Source organism: Chrysochloris asiatica, unplaced genomic scaffold (genome assembly GCF_000296735.1).
Source record: "Chrysochloris asiatica unplaced genomic scaffold, ChrAsi1.0 scaffold00229, whole genome shotgun sequence".
In the NCBI taxonomy this organism is placed as follows: Eukaryota; Metazoa; Chordata; class Mammalia; order Afrosoricida; family Chrysochloridae; genus Chrysochloris; species Chrysochloris asiatica.
The window spans coordinates 1,177,342-1,202,031 of record NW_006408747.1 but is presented as its reverse complement, the minus strand read 5'-3'; the positions used below and the strand labels follow the sequence as shown (position 1 = coordinate 1,202,031).

Below are 24,690 nucleotides of genomic sequence, written 5' to 3'. Positions count from 1 at the left end.
TGCATGGAGGGAATTGTAACCATGGCAACGAAACGACAGAATAAATGTAAAACTAATGTTCTCCCATGTAAACTATCATATACTTCACAATAAAACATTAAAAAAAAAAACCTTATGGAACATAGTTCTACTCTAACACACATGTTTGTTTTTTAATTTCAAACAACAGTCTGCACCATGACTTCCCCACCCTGGACCCACAGGACACAGTGCTTACTAATCCTTAGTCTTTCACATTGAGTGCAGATTTGATCTCATAGTCATTCTCAGCATAACACTTAGAATTGGCATATAATAGAAGACCCATGGTGCCATCCTGTTCTCCACACAATGAGATGCAAAGGATTGAAGTGCTCTGACTTCAACATACACAAAATGAATCACTTACAGAAAAGAGATCATGATGGGCAGGGTACTCAGCTCAGGTAAAGCATCCCTGATGGAAAGCCAGGGCAGAGATAGCCAGGTTACTGAGAAAAGCAAACCAGGTTTGGAAGAGGACATAATGAAAATCACCAAAGGGAAAACACAGCTAGTTTGGAAAAGAGTGAATTGGGCTAGAGTGGAGTTCATTTTGAGAAACAGCTGATCAAAGCTGTTGTAGAAAAAAAGCAAAACATGAGAGCAGGAAATTGTGTGGCCCAGACCCTTCTGCGACCTAGCGGAGTCAATTTCTCTGGATGGCAGTTCCTCAAGGTCAATGGGTGAGGGCTTAGGTCAGAGTGGGGATGGAAAGTCCATGGCATCTGAGCCGCTGGGAGCCCTGCTTCAATCCCAGGCCCGAAGTAAACAAGCCTCCTCAGTCTCACCACTCCTGTCTGGTGAGCCACTCAGGCTCTGAGACTATCTCAACACATCTGCCATCTTCAGAAAAGCTGAACTCTCAAAAAGAGCCCATTCTGAGACTACCTGAAGTAATGACAGAGCTGGTTTCACCTAGCAATGAAAAACATTCACTACTCACCAACATACCTAAATAGGCCCCTGGGTACACAAATGGTTTGAAAGTCGTCGGTGGTTCAAACCCATCTGGAGACACCACTGAAGAAAGCTGTGGTGATCTACTTCCATAAAAACTGATGTTGCTGTTGTGAAGTGCCATCAAGTCAGTACCGACCCATAGCGACCCTCTATCGAGTTTCTGAGGAGCAGCTGGTGGGTTTGAACCACCAATCTTATGGTTAGCAGTCCAGTGCTTATCCTACAGCTCTGCACCAGGACTCCTCCATAAATATTACACCCAAGAAAGTCCTATGGAGCACAGTGCTACAGGGTTCCCATCTGTAATACACAGGGTTCCCATCAGTTGGCATTATGTTTGGTTTTTTTAATATGTCTTAAATTCTTCTCTACTTAATTAAAAAACAAAAACAAAAACAAACAACCAACCAAACCCACTGACTCACAGAGAACCTATATGGGGTTTCTACAGGAGTATACAGCCTCATCTTTCTCCTGTGGAGCATCTTGTGGGTTTGTACCACTGACCCTGAGGTTAGCAGCCTAGCGCCTAATCCACAGCACCAAGGCTTCTTATTCAGCATTAGTTAAAAAAATAAGGAGTCTCTCACCCATCTCTTTAAATTCTTCATTGGTCAGCTCCAGCCACGCAGCATCCATGTCATTGAGGTCATAGCGACAAACACTGTCGGCCAGTGTCCGGATGTCCACATAACCCAACTCCGGAGGCTCAGAGCCTGAAGAGACGATGTATTTCTTGGGCCTGATGAACATGAGGGATTTCTCTTCAGACACGACCCTACTTCACAAGAACACAAGGCAGCCAGGTTACCCTTTCTGCCACATAAAAGGAAGTTTGTGAGACGGCCCCAGGTGCAGTTTCCTCCTCTAACCCTTAAAGCCACCATGGATATAGCACAAGTTAATAAAAAGCGAAAGTTTAAAGCTTTAACATCACTGCTAATAAAACTCTCACTAGAAGTAGTTAACACCCCCTAAAATGGAAATAGATATAAGTGAAAACACTGCAAAAGTCTTCAAAGCCAGCTGCTTGTACCTCTTGGTTTCCTCAGACACTACTGTGCCCTGCATTCTCTATGGCAGCAGTTGCTCTGGTCTGCTGGCAACACCAAAAAAAAAAAAAAGACTCTTAAGTGTCAAGGGTTACCCAGTACGTCACTTGCCATTAGTCAGATTCGCCTGTCCCTGCTGGAAGCCATTAGAATCAGATGACTTGACAACACTGAACTTTGTAGAGAACATCGAAGGAGGCAAGAGCAGCCATGGAGCCACAAGCAGGGGTATTCTCAGGGCTCTGGGGAACTATGGCAAGAAGTCTGCCAGCACTGGTCTTCAAGAGGGAAAGAAATGGCCTTGGCCACTACTAAGACATCGAAGAAATCAGTCCTAGCCAAGTTGGGGACTCACCCAATATAAACTATGGTGCCAGGACTCAGTGCACAAGTTTCATGGAGACAGGCACATGCTTTCTTTAGACCGCTGTGCTCTTCTCTGGCCTGCAAACACCCAGAGAAGAGTCTCCCACCTCACCCCACTCGAAACCAACGAATGCACCTGACAAGTTCAAATCCCTCTTGTCATAAAATGAAGACCCCTCTTCCAAATCCTCAAAATCAAGGGCCCACGTGACCACAATGTTCATCCATATCTCTGTGTGTGTTCACATCAACAAGATGCCCAAAGCGTCTGTCAAAGTATTTCTGTCACTTACAATAACAATGATTTGTATTTACACTGAGAGGGGCAAACTGAAGATGTTGTTTCTTCTACTCAACCAAGAGCAGGGCTTTAGTTGAAAACTTCCATGAATTGTGTTCATTGTCTTTTTTTCTGGAATCCTAATTGAAACTAAATGATTTAACAAATAATTCCTGCATCAGGGCCACCAGTCAGGGCCACAGCAGGTACTAAAGCTCATATAGAGACTGAGGTTGTTTATACTTAGGAGTTCAGTTAAAAAGCCCCCTCTCTTGACAGGATTCTAACCTACAGAGACCATCCTGGTGCTTCTGATTGGTCATTTATGCCGGTGTGTTAATGATGGACTATACTGACATATGGACATTTTTCACCATTGGATAAATTCCTCACAGCAACATGACAACATTCAAAAATCAGTCATCTCAAGTGCCTGAAGAATAAAGGGAATGACAGTGGAGAAGTAAATTCAGTCCATATTCAGCATGATGAGAGATCACAAAGTAGGCATCCAACAACACACCAGAGACCAGGTACCAGCTGGGCACAGAGGGCGCTCACTCCTTTTCCACAAGCCAGCATAGCTGGATGGTGAAGAAATGAGCAAACCAGCTCCAGCCATATTCTGAGGGCAGTCAGCAAGGACCTGGCTCTCCAGACTCTTCATGGGACAGTGACTTTTAAGTAAATACAGAGGAAGCACTTCAAAAACTTACAAAGTCCATCCATAGATGGGCATAACCCTCTCCAAGTGGGCATCTTCACAACTGTGTTTCTCCAAAGGTGGAGGCACCCACTGGAGAAGTCAAGACGCCACACACACCTGTCCTGATTCTAAGACACTTCTCCAGTAGAACCCCTCTCTAAATTAAAATCCGTCCGGGAAAGGAAGCAAATACAGGAAGAGGAGGAAGTAGCTGTGCAATCATCCCCCATCCAGTCCCTTCCCAGAATGTCTTAGAACTTGCTTGCCCTCTTCTCTTAAAAGACCAGCACCTTCCCAAAAGTTACATTTGGAGGTGCCCAGCCCTCAGAATCACCACCTTTTAGCTTGAGGTGTGCATCTCCACTTGAGAGCTCATATTATTTTACTGCTAACTCAAAAATTGCTTCTTCTCAGGCAATATTTACCTGCCCTGGCTGTGAGGGATAAAAAGCAAGGAGCAAGGGGCGGGGGAGAGTAGGACTAGAACTTCTCTCCTTGGGGGATCTTCTACCTGGCCACAGGCTGAGGGATGGTCCCGGGGCTCACCGGCACCTGGACCCCTTTCTCCCACTCCTGCCTCCAGGGATCTGCCAACACATAGTACTCATCCGGGTTCAGCTGGTAGGAGTCATGCAACTTCATAGCGGTGATCAGGTCTGTCCTAAACACCTGAAAAGGGAGAGAAAGAGACACTGACATTTGATACAGAACAAGGTAACCATGGAGCTGCCGCGTAACAAGGTCACTGTATCAACATAAAACACGTCTGACCTATTAGAGGAAAAGACTTAGCCTGACACACCTTTTACCTCACTCAGACTCAGGGGGTGGCAGCAATAGATCACTACCCTCCTAATTCCTTTCCTCAAAGTCAATTAGACAAAGTAGTGTCTACAACAAGACCAACAACTACAGCAACAAAACCTACCGAGAGTGTTTTTCTGAAAAACTTCTAAGAACCCTCAAGTCTCCAAGGGGACTACTGAAAATATGAACCTGAAAATCCTCAGATAGGTATCACATGCAAGCAGGCTCTTCTGGAAAATGTTTAAAAAGGAAACGCCACCAACTATGTAACAACTTCAAACCAAAATTTCCTATAACTATGAGTGCCGCCTCCTCTATCATTGGCTCAGTTCAACATTTACTCAAACTTCCAACTGCCTCCCCCACCCCGCCTCCCAGGGCACTGGGGCTGATGAGGTCAAGGTCCCAGTTGGCAAGTGTCAGGCAGAAGTGCTGGCCTGGAAAAATCTGGAAAAGAAGCAACAACAGACAGCTAGAGAGCCAAATCAGAGGACAGGCTGGCAAAGAGGGTTTTTACACACTTTCACCTGACATAACTTCTAGGCAGGAAGCGGTATTTGTGGGGAGAGAAGATAGTAAGAAAAAGAAAGTAAGTCAGCACCCTCTCCCCACCCTGCCAAAATCAAACAGATCCACAAGACTCAAACATACTCCTCTGCCAAGAGAGTTCAATTCCCATCTGAGACCAAAAGAAGAAACCACAGGAAAGTGTCCCTCCCCACGCTGGCCCCTCTGTAGACTCAGCCTGTGGCATCCACGGAAAACCAGGCCTGAGCCCAGGCAGACACAGGCAAGCACAGCCCCATCCACAGCTGGCTGCACACCCGCCTCCCTCTCCAGCCTGTCCTCAGCCCACTCATGTCTCTGGGCTACATGAGGAAGCTCTGACCTTGGCATTGGCACCAACATTAGTTGTGTTTGGCACAGAGCAAGCCTGCATCTGTAAGCCACACTCTATTTACACAAGTCACAATGCTGAACTCTCTCTTCTCAGGACAGGGAGTTCTTTCTTGTACTGCTAAGTACAGTTACATTATATGCCGGCTAATGGGTCCATATTTGTTTTTCCTGGTGACTTTTCAGGATAGTGATTACTTTAATAAACTTCACCATAATTAAGTCTGAGGCACTGTCTGAATGAGAAGGTCGTTTCTTCAGCCTGCCATTTCTGACACCGGCTGTTCACCAACATGCCACTCCCCATTTCTAAAGTCAAACAACAATCAAGAACCTGGCCATCTACCTTCCACAGTCACGAGGAAGATCAGGTTCCCTGCAACAGGTGCCCTCTTTAACTTGAGGGCCACCCCCTCCCTGAACCCGAGCAAAGATAAGGTCTTGCAAACCTAAGTCACAAATCTACATCTCCCGTACGTAAGTCAATCAGTTAAAACGATATTCCAGCCAAGTCTTAAAAGTGAAAAATAAACAGCAGTTTGCCAAAGAAGGAAAATCAAGCTGAAGAAAGGTGACAAAAAAAAACAGCACTGAGTCCACCCCGAATCTTTACTCAAAGGGTCAGGAGGAATTGGTCACGGATTCAAACAGGTGCCCTCAAGTGAACCTAAGTTCCCCAGGCCCTGGCAGAGTTCAATATTAGTGTTCTAAGTATTAAAGTACTTTGAACTCCGGGCTGAACTCAGAAACCTATCAGGGATAAGGCCAGTATGCCATCTGAGCTGCTGGGCCCATTCTTGCTTCCAGCAGGCACCAGTAGGGTGGCTCCGACTACACCCCTGGGCACCGGTGCTCATCACACTACATGACAGCTCCTTGTCAGAGCAGCCCTATGTCCCTGCACTGAAATAATGGAAGTGCAGTGCAAACATCACACTATTCTGGAGCCAACACAGCAACTTACAGTAGTAATTTTAAAAAAGCAGCAAAGACACTCTAATGCCAGGAAAAAGAAGCACCATAGTGGGTTCAAAAGGACAAAAAGCCTGGAATAAATCAAGGTGATAGGAAAGCCACCTTCCCATGAGCATCTGATCTAAGGTTTGTGTGTCTCCTGGATGGCTTTCTGTCATTCTAAGGGATGCCAGCTGCCTCCTCATGCAGGACGCAATTCCACAGCTAAGTAAGTGCTCCCTCCTCAGTGCCCATTGCAGCCTGAAACCATGGAGGCCTGCCCCAGCTCCACTACCACAGGAGAAAGATGCCTTTGAAGGCACCCCCTTAAGTAGCAGCACAAAACCAAGGCATTTAGCAGAAACCCTTCTAGCCTATACCCTCCTCACTTAGACATGTAATACACTGAAACGCACTTTCTTCTCTGATTTAAATCCTCAGAACTCAGCAAAGACTTAAAGAGCAAATAAATCTCAGTATTCATCAACAAAAGGTCAGCAGAAAGGAATACACTTAAAAACAATTGAGAGAGAGAGAAGTAGAGAATAGGTAAATAAATAACAACAAAATGTGGGGGAGAAAGGGAGTGCATAAGATGAAAAACAAATTGGGAAAGAAGGGGGGAAAGCCTTAAGCATAACCCCCAAAACAAAATTCCCAGAACATTGGGTTGTTGCCAAATAAGCCACAAATGCATGGCTAAAACTAACTTGAGGCTGGCAGTGACTGGCAGCAGCTGAACTCGCTGATCTCCTGGCCAGAGGAAAAGTTGTTGGGAGCCAGCAAAGATGGAACAGAAAAGAAGAAAAGAATATAATTAATAATGTTGTTGTTGTTAAGTGCCGTTGAGTCGATTCCGACTCATAGCTACCCTGTATAGGGTTTCAAAGGAGTAGCTGGTGGGTTTGAACCACTGACCTTGTGGTTAGCAGTTCAGTGCTTAGCCTACAGCACCACACCAGGACTCCATAATTAACAAAAGCTAACATTTACTGAACACTTTTTATATGTCAGATATTACTCTCATGTTTTGTGTATCTTAGCCTATATGTATTAACCCACTTAATCCTCACAAGATTCCTAAGGTACACACCCGTGTTATTCCCATCATAAAGACTTGGAAACTGAGAAGAAAGAGGTTCAGAACTTTGCCCAAGAGTGTAAGGATAGACATCAATAAGCCAGGTGAGTGTTTCAGTAGTATGTGCTCATGCACGCATGTATATGACATGCAATCACACACGTGCTCAGGAAATACCTCCGAAGGCTTTCGATCTTCATGTCGGGAGCATGAGCTTCTCCTGTGGTGCTGGGATCTGGAATTCTGGGACCAAGTAGTTGACAGGCCTACAGAGACAAATACCCAAACAGGAACAATTAAACACTGCACACATCACTGACTGCTCATGCGGTCTTGTTTTGGTTTTACTCAAAGTCATCCTCGTTCATCTCAGCACCACAAGACGTGATGCCTATTTACTTGTTTAAGCACTCATCTCCCAAAGTTGGCCAAATAAGCTCTCTGTGGTCTGCTCTCAGTTCAGTGATGCTGTGTTCCAGGTACAGCACACCCCAGAGGAGATTAAGAACACAGCACTTCTTCAAAGGTTTAATCTCTCACACTGGTAAATACAACTGGAATCGATTCTACTGACTTTTCATTAAGCTTTCCAAATCCCAATTCACCCCAAGCACATAGATGTCATTTGCTATTCTATAGAACAGGGGACCTCAGCCCTATAGAGGAGTCCTCCTTTTAAAGTGGCTACTTCAGAAAAATAAAATAATTAAACAGATGACATATAAAAGTGGCCATACATCCCTAGGACCATCAACAGAGAAGAGCCGAGAGCAGGACCCTACCCAGAGAAGCAGTGATGCCTGAGATGGAGGCAGACACAATGACGTGGAGCGATGGAGCAGCTGGGGACAGAGAGGGAGAGCGACTGTGTATTGAAGACTTGGGGGTGGGGAAGAATAGTGTAGGGGGCAGGCTTGCAGGGTATACCCTTTGGTTGGTTGATGATGCATGGAGGGGATTATAACCATGGCAATGATACGATGTACGATAGAATGAATATAAAACTAATGTTCTCCCATATAAACTATCATATAATTCACAATAAAACACTAAAAAAAAAGTGGCCATACAATAATCCCACAAAACTGCAAACTAGCTCTTTTTCCTACCTTTTATTTCAGTCTACCTCCTCACTCCACCCCACATCACCAGACCACTGGAACTGGATGCCTACCAGGTACCAAAGCCTTCTTCTCACTGCCACCACATCTGAGCTCTTCTCAGACCTGAGGTTGGGCAGCACCATGACTATGTCCTTCTTGAAAGTCTCCCTCAGCCGCTTCAGGTGGCAATTCTCTTTGCTGCTCCCCCACTTTGAGGGCTCCTTGTCTTCCATGTACATAAAACATGTATGCTTTCCTGAGCTCTCCTCTGTTCCCCACAAATGCTCTCCCCAGGAAACAATCATCCATATTCACATCTACAGTCCCCCACTAACCTCCCTCCCAAGTTCCAGGCCCAGTCTTTACCTTCTCATTAGACATCAACCTTAGGGTGTTTCCTAGAGCTGTAAGCTCAGCATGATAAAGGCAGACAGAGCTCAACATTTTCTCCAAGTCTGCTCTTCTCTCTATTTTGGTGATTAAGACCACTAATTTCTACTTGAAGTGAAAAATTTAAGACCTATCCTAGGTTACTCTCACTCAGAATCAATGATCAACTTGTATTACGTTTACTCTCAAAACAGCTCTGCCTTTGAGTGGATTCCAACTCATGGCGACCACACATACGTCATTAGAACTGTGCTCCACAAGGTTTTCAATGGCTGCTTTCTTTTTCTGTAGATAGCCAGGTCTTTCTTCCTAGGTACTTCTGGAAGGACACAAACCACCAAGTGCTTAACTATGTGCATCACCCATAGATTTGAACTCTACTCCCAGATATCTCACAATCCCAGCCCTTCTGCTCCATCCCTGCTGTTGGTCTCCTGTTATATGGGTGATACTGTAAGATCACCACTAGACTTCAAACCACAAGGTCGGCAGTTCAAACCCACCAGCTGCTCCTCGGAAACCCTATCTATATAGGGTCACTCTGAGTCAGAACTAACTTGACAGCACTTCCAAAAACAACAACAGCATCATAGTTATATCGGCATCAATATAACTGCCAGCGATCTGCAACAGCCCTCCAAGAGACTTAAAGTATCTAACTGCACCACTTCCGAGAAAATTAGAAAATTCTCAAAATTAAAGGACAAAGTTCTTAGGTAACAAGTCATTCTACCAGTAAAATCCTTTGTCACACAAACAGGAAGCTCTTATCTCTACAGGTTCCAAGGGCAGGGACACAGAATCAAAGCACCCATAAGACCTTGGAGACTTTAAGAAACAGGCTTTGCATATAACGCTATCATCCAATTTGCAGTGATCAAGATTACAGGGAATCACCGAGCTTCCCTCTGATGTGGATGACATCAGCACTACCCTTGATCACCACACTAGTTCTGAAACCCGTTACTGGGTCAACTATCTACTTTTAATGCCAGCCAAAATTAAATTTCCTACAGGTGTTCCTATTGCCAATACTTTTTTTTTTTTTTTTTAAGTTTTTATTGTGAGGTTTACATGGGAGAACATCAGTTTTACATTCACCCCATCGTATTTCGTTTCATTACAATGGTTACAATCCCCTCCATGCATCATCAAATAACCAAAAGGTACACCCCACAGGCCTGCCCCCTGACCATCAAAACACAGTCCCTCTCTCTCCCTGAGTTCAGTGTACCCAGCCACTCCATCTGTCCACGTCATCCTCTCTGTCTCCATTCCTGGCGTCACTGCATCTCTGGGTAGGGTCCCGCTCTCCGCTCTTCTCACTTGACGGTCCCAGGGACCTCCGCTCCTGGGCTGCAAAATCAATCACTCTCCTCCTTTTGTCAAAAAACATCTACCTCTACATTTCCTACCCTCACAGTCAGTCCTGAAGGCAATTATTCACTATTGTGCCACTAGAGTCTTATCCCTATTTCCTTTCACCAGCCCAGTCCCAACAGATCGAAAACTATTCAGTGGAGATTCTACCTTTCCCCACCCCGTCTGGAACTAGGCTCCCTCTTGAAAGCTTATAAGCCAGTCACGTCTTGCCTTTATAGGCACCCCATTTTGGGTAGCCAATGTCTAAGTTGCCCATCCCTGTCAACCCTGTGTACCGAGGGGTTGGGAGTGACCCTCGCTGTAAAGATTTGTTCCCTGTTTTGAGCTACTACATCCATTGTTTTGTTGCTATGTGCCGTGGAGTCGGTTCCGACTCATAGCGACCCTGAACAGGGTTTCCGACGTTGTAAATCTTTTCAGGAGCAGAAAGCCTCATCTTTCTCCCACAAAACAGCTGGTAGTTTCAAACTGCTGACCTTGCGGTTCACAGCCCGATTCGTAACCACTATGCTACCAGAACTCTGTACTACATCCATAAGTACAGGTAAAATTCATCAAATTGTATCAGCCTGCTTTTTTTTGTTTTTTTCCACTTCATATCAGCTGGACGTTTCACTCTCCGCTCTAGTCCTCTGTGGCCATGTCACTTCCTCTAGGGACAGGAGTCCCGGGTATTTCTCTACTGTTGGCCATCCAGGTCTCCACCCAAGTTCACAGGGGTCTATTGAATGTGGATGGACTTAGCTCGCAACTTCATTGCTGTTTTTTCACCCTCTTCCCCTTATCAGTAACCAACGTGGTCACCACCCAAAGCACATGCCTGCTCATGTATTCCCCTTGAGTCTTAGTCTGCACTGAGGAAACCTGACCACTTGCCCTTATGGCTCCTGAGCTAATAGCTTACTTGTTCTTGTAGCAATCAATCAGATGATGTTATTGTTTCGGATTTTTCCTGCCGGTCTTTCTTTCACGAAGTATCTTCTGTTCTTCTAGCCACTCCAGGTTGGTCCACTCGTCCTTTCCAGGAGAAATTTCCTACCTCAGACGATTCTGGATTGGGTTCTGGATTCCACCTATGGTCTTATGCAATGTAAAGGTTCCACAGGAAGCCTCTTTCACTGGGCAAGTTCTAGCCCCCTTTATGATATTCCAACCAGCTTTAGGCAGAAGACGGACTTACAAGCTTTCTATGGTGATATTTCTGGCTATTCCCTTTTCTCCCCTTCCAGTGTCTATTTTACAATGGTAGGCAAGGGAAATTAGGATTCAAAAGACAGCCAAGCATCCTAACATTATTCTCCCTTTTACCCATTCCAACCGTGTCAAATCCCTGTATCCCAGAGCTCTGCTGTCCCAAGGCTGTGCATACATCATCATTTACCTCTCCCACTTAGCCCATGCAAACCTGCCTAACTATTCTCCCATCAGCCTTATTCTTCCATTCTCCTCCCACTTCTTGTGTATTACGCATCGCTCCCCCACAGCATCCAAGCTATCCTGTGTCTAGTCCCTACCCTGTGCTCTTATCTTCCCCTCCCACCCTCCCCTCGTCTAATTCCACACATCCTGGTGATCAACAAATATATACATAATTTTTTTTTCCCCTTTTAGGGTGGGTTCTTTTTCTTAGTCTTTTACAATAATGGTCCTATGCAGTATTTCTCCCTTTGTGACTAATTTCACTCAGCATAATGTCCTTGAGGTTCATCCATGTTATGCAGTAGCTTACAGCTTCCTTGTTGTTCTTAAAGGCAGCATAGTATTCCATTGTGTGTATGTACCACAATTTGTTTATCCATTCTTCAGTTGATGGGCACTTAGGCTGTCTCCATCTTTTTGCTATTATAAATAGTGCTGCTATGAACATTGGTATGTACATCTACTCATGTTATGGCTCATATTTCTTGTGGGTAAATACCAAGTAGAGGAATTGCTGGATCATAAGGTATTTCTATCTACTTCCAACCTTCTGAGGAAGCACCATATTGCTTTCCAGAGTGGTTGGACCATTTTGCAGTCCCACCAACAATGTAGGAGGGTCCCAGTTTCTACGCATCCTCGCCAGCATTTAAATTTTTTTTTATCTTTGCTGTTATTGTTGGTGTGAGATGATATCTCATTGTTGTTTTGAATTGCATCTCTAATGGCTAGTGATCGTGAACAACTCTTCATATGTTTGTTGGCTGCCCAGATCTTTTCCTTGGTGAAGTGTCTGTTCAAGTCGTGTGCCCATTTTCTAAGCCAATACTATTTTCTGAAATAGTTTAGAAAACTCTTCTAAAAAAAAAAAAACTGTGTCTTTTTATAGTTTTAAAAAAAAAGAAGAAGAAGGTTTTACTATCATGTGGAAAGAAGTCTTTTAGGCACACTGGGTTGCTAAGCCCAGCCTGCAGAAATTCTACTCTGGTCAGTACTGGCAAAAGGGGAAGAGAAAAACCAAATTAGGAACCTGTAGATGAAGACTGGCTAGAGAGGCCTCTCTTTCTTTCACCATCTGACTCTGAAGGCCATCCTCCAGCTACAGTACACAGTCTCAAAGTAAAGAAAGATAAGGAAGAGCACATGCAACATCTTCACAGGACTCCTACAAGGTTCCCAAAAGGAAAAGAAGACAACAGAGCAAAGAAGGATGACCACGCACTTTGAATTACTAAGGAGGGTGCTACAGATAAACTGAAAGAGAACAAAACTAGAATTCTTTAAAGAATCATTACATTGTTATACTTTAAAACTAACACAGGGAAGAATTCTTCTCAGTCAAATACTTTCAGAGCTAAAGCAGAAACAACAAATTTGTTCTTTCTTGGATTTTTTTGTGATCCTTTTGTCCCGTATTGGGGATCATCAGGATCCCTTCCCAGGTGGTTTCCAAAGTCCTCAAGAAGCTTGCAGCTTTGCTGGCATATAGCACAACCCAAATAATGACAATTTCCTAGAACTGCTTTTAAATATTGAAAAAAGATGCCTGCACCAAATTTGTTTTTAAAAACATGGAGGTTACAAATTTAGTATTTGACAGTAGTAATCAAGAGAAACTCTAGTCCATCCAGAAATAGTCTGTTCCTCTTCCTTTTAATTTACATAATGTTGACATAATTCAAAAGGAGGACAAGAAATAAAACTGAATCCTATTAAACTTTGCAGAAAAGCAAAGACTGGAAAAGAAGCTAATTTTTAAATTATCACTGACATTAGGTATGTTCTTACCAGCTTATCTATATAAGCCAAAAACTGGGGGAAAAAATACCCCACAAACGTCTACCAAGAGACTGAATAAACAAATTGTGACATACCCAAAGAATGGAACACTATCCAACAATAAAAAGGACTGAGCTATTAATACAACAACATGGACAAATCTCAAAATAACAATGATGAGTGAAAGAAGTGCACCCCAACCTAATAGAAAGAGAGTTCATCCTGTATTATTCCATTCATATACAACTCTAGAAAATATAAACTTATCTATTGTGATAGAAAGAGGGTCAGTTGTTGGCTGGGTGAGATGACAGATGGAATCACAAAGGATCACTTTGGGGAATGACAGATATGTTCACCTTTTTGACTATCGAGGTAATAGTCAAGTCCACGGAGATAAGCGTGTCAAAGTGTTATTTAACACAGTACTATTTAAAGATGAGTAATTTGTTGTTGTTGTTAAGTGGCATCAAGTCGGTATACGGGTTTCTGAGGAGCAGCTGATGAGTTTGAAGCACCAACTTTCAGGTTAGCAATACGGTGCCTATCCTACAGTTCCACAATAGAACTCATGAATACTTGGATGTTGTTAAGGATTGTGAGGAGCGGCTGGTGGGTTTGAACTGCCAAACCTGAGGTTAGCTATCTTATAGCGCCACACCAGGACTCCTGGTGAGTAGCTTGCTGTGTCAATTATCCCTCAACAAAGCTGTTAAAAAAAAAACAATCACTGACACAGTATACTTGATTAATTTCTAACATACTTTAGCTGTAAAGGGAAAGAAAGTGTTCCATTTCCCTTGACATAGCTTTGTATGAAACCTACTATGCTGATGACCAGAGATCCAGAAGGAAAGTTCACCAGGAATTCACTGCTCATGATCTCTTCCTTCTGATTTACTTGCTCCAATCAGCAACTGTTTATGATCTCAAGAGTTATTAGTAACAGGCAGGGAAAGACTGCTTGTAATATATGCTGTTGTTGTTGTTGTTAAGTGCCATCGAGTCGGTTCTGACCCATAGAGACTCTGGATAGGGTTTCCAAGGACCGGCTGGTGAGTTTGAACCACCGGTCTTGCAATTCAAATGGCTTTGCAGTCTGACGCATTAACCCACAGCGCCATACCAGGACTCTAATATATGTTGTTGTTATGTACCGTGGAGTCGGTTCCGACTCATAGCGACCCTGCATACGGTTTCCAAAGCTGTAAATCGTTATGTGAGCAGAAAGCCTCATCTTTCTCCCGCAGAACAGCTGGTAGTTTCGAACTGCTGACCTTAAGGTTCGCAGCCCGATTCGTAACCACTATGCTACCAGAGCTCCTTAATATATGTTGTTGTTGTTGATAAGTGCCGTCGAGTCGATTCCGACCCATAGCGACCCTGTACAGGGTTTCCGAGGGTGTAAATCTTTACGGGAGTAGAAAGCCTCATCTTTCTCCCGCGGAGCGGCTGGTAGTTTCGAACCGCTGACCTTAAGGTTCGCAGCCCGATTCGTAACCACTATGCTACCAGAGCTCCTTAATATATGTTGTTAGGTGACATCAAATCAGTTCAGTGCCGCTTGCTAGTCAGCACCGCTCAAAGAGAACGCACTGTAACCCAAGAACTGAAGGTGGCAGATAATGAGAATATATACTCCTGATTTGCTTATTAGAAGACAGGCTTTTGAGATAAAAGAAATGAGGTACCAAATACAAAAAAGAAATGACACATTTAGAAATATAATAGTAGGACCACTGCTTCCTGATTTGACTGCAACTAAAGGAGCTCTGATAGTATAGTGGTTACGAATCGGGCTGCGAACCGCAAGGTGAGCAGTTCGAAACTACCAGCTGTTCCGCAGGAGAAAGATGAGGCATTCTGCTCCCATAAAGATTTACAGCCTCGGAAACCCTGTGCAGGGTTGTTATGGGTCGGAACCGACTCAAAGACACTTAACAACAACAACAACAACAGCTAAATAATCATTCATCTAAACCCACAGGTTAAAGACTCAAAGCTACGTCTTGACATTACTATACTATCCTCCTCCCTACAGCCAGCATGCTCCCCGCCTCAAAAGGCTCTCAGAATATTATCAGAAACAAAAACAATTTGCATCCTTTTTTGAAAGTATACAGTGGGGTTGGAGTAGGAATCAAACTAAAAAAAAAAAAGAAAAAAAAAAGAGGGTCTTAAAACACCAAAAGGATCAGAAACAGATTTATGCAGATTTATGCTACAGCAAAATATCAGTCACTTGGTTTTTTGTTCTTGTTTTCTGAAAATTGTATGCCAAGATTACACTTGGACTCCTGGTGTGGCGCTGTACGATAAGCACTGGACTGTGAACCATAGGTTGGAAGTTCAAACCCATCAGCTGCTTATGGGAAACCCTACACAGACTCTCGCTATGAGTCACAGTCAACTTCACAGCATACAGCAGCAACAGCAGCAAGATTACACTGGCATTGGATGTTTTTTGTTTGTTTTCAGAATGCTAACATTTAATGACTAAATCGAATAGTACATTTAAAATTCTGCTTTATTTTATTTTTTGTTTTCAGGAAAGGAGTTAAGAACTCTGAAAATATGATGATGTCTAAAATCATCTTATTACCTACTCTAGTGACAAATTCCAGAGACTTAAAAAAATTCTTAAGATGTACACTGTTTCAGAGTAAAGGCAGTCTTCTATTAAATTATCTTACATTTGTTGTTGTTGTTAAGTGCCATCGAGTCAGTTACGCCTCATAGCGACCCTGTATAGGGTTTCCAAGGAGCAGCTGGTGAACTTGAACTGCCAACCTTGCAGTTCAAACGGTTTTGCAGTAGGATGCATTAACCCACAGCGCCACACTAAAAACAATACATGAAAAATGTCTTGTTTTGATTTTTTTTATATCGCCTTTCTTTTTCATTGAGACAGACTCTTGGGACAAAGTGTCATAAGCATTTTCAAGCAAGTGTCCCCTGCCCATGCAAATCTGAACCCTGCTTTCTGGTCCTGTTACACAGACACCTAGGACACTTGCCTATGAAATATTAAAAATAGCCATACTGCCTTGCCCTAGTTCTAAAATAAGGAAAACCTCAAGAGTAAATTTAATATATATCTACATGTGGTAAGCCTCTCAGATTGCACAGTGCTTGAGGGGTTCAAAAATTAGAATGAACAGCAATTTTGTCTCAATGTACACAACCACCACAATGTCAAACTCACATTGGCCAAATGGTGATCTCCCTATCTCAGACACTGCTTCTGAACACTAAACAACATGCTGGAGTGTCTTTAGGAGTGCTAATTAGCTTAGCAAAGTAAGACGCTTAGCACCAGGCAGGTTCTAGTACCAGGCCAGGTCACAGCAAGTAAAGCAATGCCATATAAATGCCCACTTGAAAGTAAGCAAAGTTAACCTAGTTACTGGCTATTAGTTTGACAAAGTAATTACTTTCCCTCCTTTTGGTTCTGATAACTATATAATGAAAGACAAGTCTCTAATACAACTGTTGTTTTATCAGGGACTGACCCTACACCATACATTCCCAGCAGCAAGCTGTTCCATGTCCCAAGTCACTTCCACGTTTCAGAAATGTTTAACAAAGGTATAATACATAGAGTGCTGGCCCAGAAACAGTAAACATATTTAAACGCACTAGGCCCTTCATCCATCTAATTTGTAGAAATGTCATTAAATCTGACTTTATAACCGTATATTAAAAGACAGGAGCCCTGGTGACACCATTTTTAAGTGCTTACAGCTGATCTACAGGAGAAAGACGTGGCACTCTACTTCAATAATGATTACCATCCTTGGAAGCCCTATGATTCTACTGTCCCAGGGGACCCTATGGGTGAGAATCAACTTGATGGCAATGGGTTTGGTTTTGGTTGGTTTTTTTTTTTTTCCAGTTTGGGCCTTTAACCAACTGGCATGCAAATGTTTTTATAGTCACCCACGACTCCTGACTCCTGCTGAAGATAAGGGACACAGAACTGAGAAGACTAATCCTTTTGGGTTGGTTGTTCTTGAGTCCAAGAAGATGCTCAGAGTAAAACTACAGCCAAATGTGGTAGCAGGCAGACTCATCTCTGTGTGTCTTTCAGGAGATGTGTATTGACACATTCTGCAGTGTTTGAACTAAAATCCCCATAATTCATGAACTTCTCCCCAATTCTTTGGTGTCATGAGATGGAGCTGACTGGTGAAAGAGGCAAATTACAGGTACAGCAAAACACGAATAGAACTTAAGGCGGGGTTCACTTTTCTGCAAGAGAAACCACCAAAGGCTTGCATTAAGAAAACAGAGCTTGGCAATGGGACACAGAGAAGGAAAGCAAGCTACCAAAAGGAGCCAGTTAACTGTAGTGAGGCATAAAGGCACTCAAAGTAGAATGAGTGTTTCATCCACAGAAATGCTGGTCTCTTTTCATTGTTAATAAAAATGTCTGTCAATAAAGCAGACAGAGCCTAGAAAAACATGTTATGGCATAATCCACAAACTTTAGAGTTGCCACTCACTGACCTGGATTAATTACCAAGCTGCAAAATTAGGAAATTAGAATTTCCCTCGGCATCAGAGATGATGGAGCAGATCCAAGCATGGATAGTGGGGGAGACTGCAGTGTTCCCAGGCCCAGCACAGTGTGGAGAAAGGAAGCCCACAGAGGCCCCCACACAGTGTCTAGCTCCAGTCCCTCCAGCATCCCAGACTTTCTTTCCACAGGGAGGCCAGCCAGCACAGCCCTGAAATTTAGGAAAGTTGACAGGAAAAGGAAACCTTGTTTCACAACTTCAGGAAAAACTTTCAAGTATCAGTATACTTCTGTCATTCTATGTGTAAAGGAATCAATTTCCCTCAGAATCTTCAATAGGCACCACATTTAAAAACAAGCAAAACAAATAAAACCAACCTTTACAAAACATTCCCTCTCCTCTGTACCTGCCCTAGGCAAAATCCTCCTTGTTTTTGTTTTTTTGTTGTATTTTTTTTTTAAAAAAAACTTGTCAGCTGAACAGTATTCACTACAAACTATTTAATTCTTGGCTTATTTCTATAGGAAAATGAAATAAGAACACTGATTAGAGCTACGAATTAGCCTGAGATTACCAATAATATATAATACCTACCTAATGCAAGGAACTCTGGTAGTGTAGTGGTTACGAATTGGGCTGCAAACCTCAAGGTCAGCAGTTAGAAACTACCAGCTGTTCCGCAGGAGAAAAGATGAGGCTTTCTGCTCCCATAAAGATTTACAGCCTCGGAAATCCGGTGCAGGGTCGCTCTGAGTCAGAACCGACTCCATGGCACATTAACAACAACAATGCAAGGATACTTGATCCTTTAATTAGCCTCTGCAGCTTTATTGATGGTAAAATGCAACTTCCCTTGAGGTTTTGAAAACACTGACTGGAGGACCCCAGTTCTACATTTGCTGAAACCTCTAAGACAGAGAGAGGATCTTGGTTTGGTAAGCAGGAAGATCAGGGGTTTGTTTCCCTGAGCCACACCCTGACCCACTGTGTCACTTCACAGACTGGCTGGGCCACCCAGTCCTGGGAGCCCAGCAATTAGGGAGCACAGCTTGCAAACGCTACACCATCTGACTGTAGGGCCGGCCCTCAGGGTACCTGGAGGAGGCTTCAACCATGACATGTGCAGCTTGATGAGGGCTTGCACCTAGCACAGAAAACTCTCATCCTGTACCTTACTGTAAATACCACACTGGTATTCCCCTTGGCCAGGCGGGAAAACAAAGGAAAGGGCTCCAACCCAGAGGCCACCCGGGCCTGGTTGAGGCTGGTGCTGTGGCCCCATAATGACGTCTGCAGCTGCCTCTCCTCCACTTGGAGGTGTTCTGTGTTGGGCTGGGAGCTGCTGCCAAAATTCTGTCAGACTGGAGAGGTTGGGAAGTGGCCACTGCACACACCCAGTTCTTCTTGAAAGCAGGGCTTTCTGAGTGCCCAGAACTGGCTTAAGGGAGGGCAGGGTGTGGCAAGCTTCTAGAGGTTAGGGCTCACTTCTGTGGACAACGCTGCAGGATAGAAGACCCGACACCTCACTCCAGACCACCAGGGGCCTTTAGCTAGTTCCAACTCAAATAGGGAGGTTGGAAGAGGCCTATACTGCAAACCAGTTGCTCTAATAGAGAGTGGAAAAGGGCGTGTTCTGTGACATGAACAAGTGCATATTTTTATAAGGCCTGGAATTCCAGGGGCTCTTGAGAGTCTACCACTTTCATCACCCACCGTAATTGCCAAATAATTAAGCCTAGACCAACAAGGCACAGCCAGCAAGCATCAACATATGCTTTACACTGAACCAACTATATGACCAAGAAGAGCCTAGCATGTACCAGCATCCATCACTCATCTACCACCATCATCAGAGTTCCATGTCTAGAAAGAGCTATGATGAAGTCGGGTTTCACAGCCTATCAAAGGTAACTCCCCATCATTCAATAAACATTTGCCTTAACCCCACTCCCAACTGGGATGTGGGCATAGACAGGAACATATTAGGAGGAGGAAGAAAATGGTTCATCACAGAGACAGAAGGTGTATAATAAGGTGTCTTTTGACGGATACGCTTTTAGTGAGGACTTTGGTGGCTTCTGTTCCTCCTTCCTCTCTAAACAAAGTTCTGAGGAACAATGTGTTTTTAGATGAAACATTTGGTCTTCTGGGGCCTCTGAACAACTAAGAGAGACTCAACTGGCTAGGGTTCAATACAATAGCCATTAGTCACATGTTGTTAATTAATTAAATTAAAAAGCCATTTCTGTAGTCACACTAGCAGATATAGAATATTTCTGTTCTACTTCACAGTGCTGGTCCAGAAAGTTAACTCTAGGAATGAAAGAATACGCCAAAAGAACATTTTCAAGCCCAACTCTCCCAAGGGGAAAACTGACGTCATAATGAGAGCAAAAAAAGTAAGAATAAACCTGCTTCTCAATAGAAAAAAAAAATAGAAAAAAGATTATGTGTATATAAATGATGGAGTCCTGGTTGGTATGGCGCTGTAAGATAAACACCGGGCTGCTAACCAAAAGGCTGGAGGTTCAAACCCACCAGTCGCTCCTTGGGACACCCCACATAGGGTCGCAAGTGTGTTGAAACCAACTCAACAGCATATAAAAAACACATATCTAAATGACAGAGGTATCCTAGCCTTGTACTGGACAATCTTAGTATGTGTAGGTAATTCATGAAACTTTCTTGTGATTCATTCTGAATAAATAAAAAGCAACTTTTAAATTTTAATTGTCATAGGACCAATCTATATTTAAGCAAGAAGTATGCATTTATTACTTATAACTCAACAGGACAATTTGATAGGCACCATAGGGAGCAGAGAAGAAATGCCAAAGCATGCCTTTGCCTCAAAAAGTAAAATGTCTAAAAACGTAAACATTAAGAGAAAGCCGTTTCTAAGGGTTGTGACTCCTGGTACAGCACTGTAGGGTCAGCATTGAACTGCTTACCCACATCAGCCACTCCTTGGAAACCCTATACTGTTACCATGAGTCAGAATTGGCTTCATGGCACTTAACAACATCAGTAAGGGTGGTGAAATAGCACATGCTACTAAAATACAGAAGAAGGTGCTCCAGAAGGCTTGGAGAGGTAGTGTGCACTGGCTGCACATATCATCAGAGCCTCTCCAGGAAAGAAAAGGAAAACTCTGCCCTCAGGAGCCCCTACCCTGTGTCTCTCCTACCCTGTGGCCAGCATCAGTGGCTCCCACTGCCTGCCCAAAAAACCCCAATCCCTTAGCTCTACATTCCAAGCCTTCATCACACTCTGGCCACAAAGCTTACCTTCAAATGCACCCCCAAACACCAGACTCAACTCCCCTTCCCTAACCACCTATTTTATTTCCCACTGCTCCACAATTGTATCCAAAGTACCAACCACCATGCCATGTTTTAGTTGTTGAGTTTTTCATGTTTCGGGTCCCCTCCTAAAGAACCCTAGTGATGTTGCGGGATAAGCGTTACGGGATGTTGCGGGATAAGGGCTGCTAACCACAGAGTCAGCGGTTCAAATCCACGACACACTCCTCAGGAGAACGATAAGGCTGTCAGCTATGGTAAAGATTTACTGTCTCAGAAGCCCTAAGGGCAGTTCTATTCTGTCTTATAGGGTTGCTACAGTGAGAACTGACTCAACACAGTGGGTTTGGTGTGGTTTGAATACATTTCCACAGAACTTCTAAAAGACATCTCTGCCACCACCTTGATGACTCTGAGATGTGTTCCTTGAAAGCAGGCCCAGTTGCTTTCCTCCTGAATTTGATTTGTAATGTGTAACAGAAGCTAAGGAGCTGGCGCTCAGACACTGTACTAGGTATAAAATCCCCTTCTGTTATTCGAGGGAACAGAGTCCTGGTGTGGAGCTGTAGGATAAGCGCAAGCAAGGTAGGCGGTTCAAATCCACCAGCAGCTCCTCAGAAATCCTACACAGGATTGCTTTGAGTTGGAATCAATTTGACGGCACTTAACAACAACAACATCCAAGGAAAACGCTTCTCTGAGTAGTCTGTGAGCGTCTCAATACACAGACGCTGTGACATTTATTTTGACTGCTTGGGAGCCAACTAACTTCTGGTTCTCAGCTGCACTGTGAAAATATGAGGTTGCCAGAGAGCTGAGATGCAGACAGTAGTAATATTAAATGCAGTCATGTTAAAATCAAGCGCACTGACTCACGACCTATTAAAAATCTGTACTTAATATTTTCACATCATACTAGGCAACCTTCTCCCCCCACCCCACCCCCCCCCCCCCCCCCAGTGTATCGAGTTGAACTAGTTAATAATTAACTGGCTTTGATTCAGTTCCCTTTCCATAGAGAGCAACCGTGAAGTACCATAAATGATATTTAAGAAAAACAGGGACCCCCGTGACTCTAGGAACTGCGTTGCTCAGCTGTGGATAGCAAACAGGAACCCTTGGGCATGCTTGCCTGCAGTCAACCTTCCCGGGAAAGATCTGGTTAAGGACCTGCAGTCTCACACTCAAATGTGTTTCTGCCGGCCTAGGTTTTCTCTGACCTGCCTGATATGCAAATAGACTTGGTTACTTAAAACATTACATCAAAAAAATCATGTTTTTACACTGACCCAAACCCTGGTCGGCTCCAAGCACAACAAAGCAGGACTTACTGCCATTGTCGTCAGAATCCTCACTGCTGCTGGGAAGGCGACCTCGTTTCATGATCTCCCCGGGAAACAGCAGGCAGCCTGCAAAGCAATGAGACAGCACTTAACCCAAGATGATAATACACAATCATCAAGTTGTGCTTCAGATGACAGCCCAGGATTTACAGCACACAAAAGCAAACAAACGGCTTTAAGTAGCATTTGAATTGTACACAGGAAAAAGACCAAAGATACATAATTAGGTGCAATCATTAACCAAGCAGGTTAAAAACACGGAGGGGGGGGGGACCACACGTATCAGTAGGTCTTCCCAAAGGTGCCAGCTTTCGCCATATTCTTGACATTATTACTACAACTACTCCAGGAAAAGAGTCTCTTTAGCTGACTGGTGGCAACCACTGCAATCAAAAATCCACAGCAATGAACACTATGCTTCCTTACAACAGACAGATTCATATTTTACTGGGGGGGAGGGAGGAGGCTGTGCCTGAATGTGTGAACAATTATACTGCTCCAGTTTGATTCTGCTTCTCAGGTCAATTTTGCTAAAATACTCCTAACTTCCCAAACCCAAATTGGATTCTAGAATTCTAGGAATAAAACAAATCAGGCACACACTGGTCCTGCAAATGTCTCCTCTAGCCATCTACAACCCCCGCCCCCATCAATCCACAGCTTGAACATAACTTCTTTTGTTGTTGTTATTGTTATGTGCCATGGAGTCAGTTCCAACTCATAGAGACCCTGTACAGGGTTTCCGAAGCTGAAAGCCTCACCACCACCCCCGCCCCAATTCTAGAGCAGGACGAGACCACAGACCACATATAGTGGTGATCCAGGCCCCTCTTTCACTCATTAAGAAACTGAAGCCAAAACAGGAGGGTTAAGCAGCCACATAGTGGACAAGGAGCTTCTAATTCCATGCCCAATGCTGTTTCCATTACGCTTTACCCTAACTCCCTTCAGGACAGGTACAACTGAAGGTACAACTTCTCTATCTTCTGATAGAGACATCAGTTTGCACAGATACCAGCCCACCATGCCAACCCCATCCAGGTAACAGGCCTCTCCACGACACCAATGAGTTAGAAAAAGCCTGAGTTTAGAAAATAGGTCACTGGACAGAAATATAATGGTCAGTCACTCCATTTATAATGAACTTATGTCTCTATTAGCATAGGGCAAATCTCTCCACAAATCCAAACAGCTCTCCCAAGCTAAAGTACTAATCCCCTCGATGCGTTTCAGGCATAGTGTCAGATGGATTCTCAATAAAGGAGGAATGCTTTCTCAAATCAAAAAGTATGGTAACCTGTCAGCATACATCCTCCTTCAGAAAAGTACACCCATTCTCCCCTCATTAAGAATTGCAGCAGGGCAGGCTCTAGGCCCCAGGACTGAGGAAGGCTGTGTACCTGTGGGCAGGAGAAGCTGACTTACAGAATATGCCCTTTGGCCATTTAATTGAATATATATTTTTTGTTTTGTATGTGTGCAAATATTTTTGCTTTGTACATTTGTGAAATACAAGATGTGAAAAAAGGAAATCTGGTAGCGTAGTGGTTAAGAATCGGGCTGCTATCCTCAAGGTCGGCAGTTTGAAACTACCAGGTGTTCAGCGGGAGAAAGATGAGGCTTTCTGCTCCAATAAAGATTTATAGCCTCAGAAACCCTGTGCAGGGTCACTATGAGTCGGAACCTCCTCCATGGTACTTAACAACAACAATAAATGGGGAACAACAGGGAGGAAACAAGATGACTGTTATTGCAGGGAGGGGATTATAACATTGAAATGAAACACAGTGCGTGATTTGTTGAATGTGAAGCTGATGATCTTGTCTGTAAACCTCCACTCAAGTCACAATAAAAAGTTTTTTTAAAAAAGTTGCAGCAGGTGTGATGCGGTATGTATCCAATGGGAATGTGGTACACAGAATAGAGTGTAGCACAATGTAGAGAATCATTGTGCTAGAACGGACAATAATTTTTAAAAATCAATGTTCCACTCTAAATGGGTCTGTAAAACAGCAGTAAAAAGATAAAAACAGAAAATGCACTACACAACGCAGTCTGTTACCACTTCCGAAATGGGCTCATATGATGAGTCAAATACTCAAGTTCCCAGTCTCTAAATACAGTTACCAATCGTGCTGTCAGTGCAGCCTTGCTATGTTACTATGATGCCAAGTGGGTTTCAGTGGAACTTTCTGACTAAAATAAACATAAGGAAAAAGTCCTGCAAAAATAAGCCAATGAGAGGCAGAGACCATGACGTGGAGAGATGGAGCAGCTGGGGACTTTAGACCCAGAGAGGGAGAGGGGCTGTGTGCTGATGACCGGGG

At 43.7% G+C, this 24,690-nt stretch overlaps 1 protein-coding gene across 6 annotated transcripts in view; it reads right to left on the bottom strand.

Annotated features, from left to right (window-relative positions):
* JADE1 (jade family PHD finger 1) overlaps nucleotides 1–24,690 on the bottom strand; it is a 78,855-nt gene that overhangs the window by 25,999 nt on the left and 28,166 nt on the right. For 5 of the 6 annotated variants that reach the window (XM_006873202.1, XM_006873200.1, XM_006873204.1 and 2 more), the window contains exons 2-5: nucleotides 22,352–22,429; nucleotides 7,302–7,390; nucleotides 3,897–4,054; nucleotides 1,572–1,759 (exon numbers count right to left, since the gene is read on the bottom strand). In XM_006873202.1, the coding sequence (XP_006873264.1) occupies nucleotides 1,572–1,759; nucleotides 3,897–4,054; nucleotides 7,302–7,390; nucleotides 22,352–22,403 (487 nt within the window). In that variant the 5' untranslated portion in view covers nucleotides 22,404–22,429. The remainder of the gene's footprint in view (nucleotides 1–1,571; nucleotides 1,760–3,896; nucleotides 4,055–7,301; nucleotides 7,391–22,351; nucleotides 22,430–24,690) is intronic. The other variant, XM_006873205.1, reaches the window with a different exon arrangement.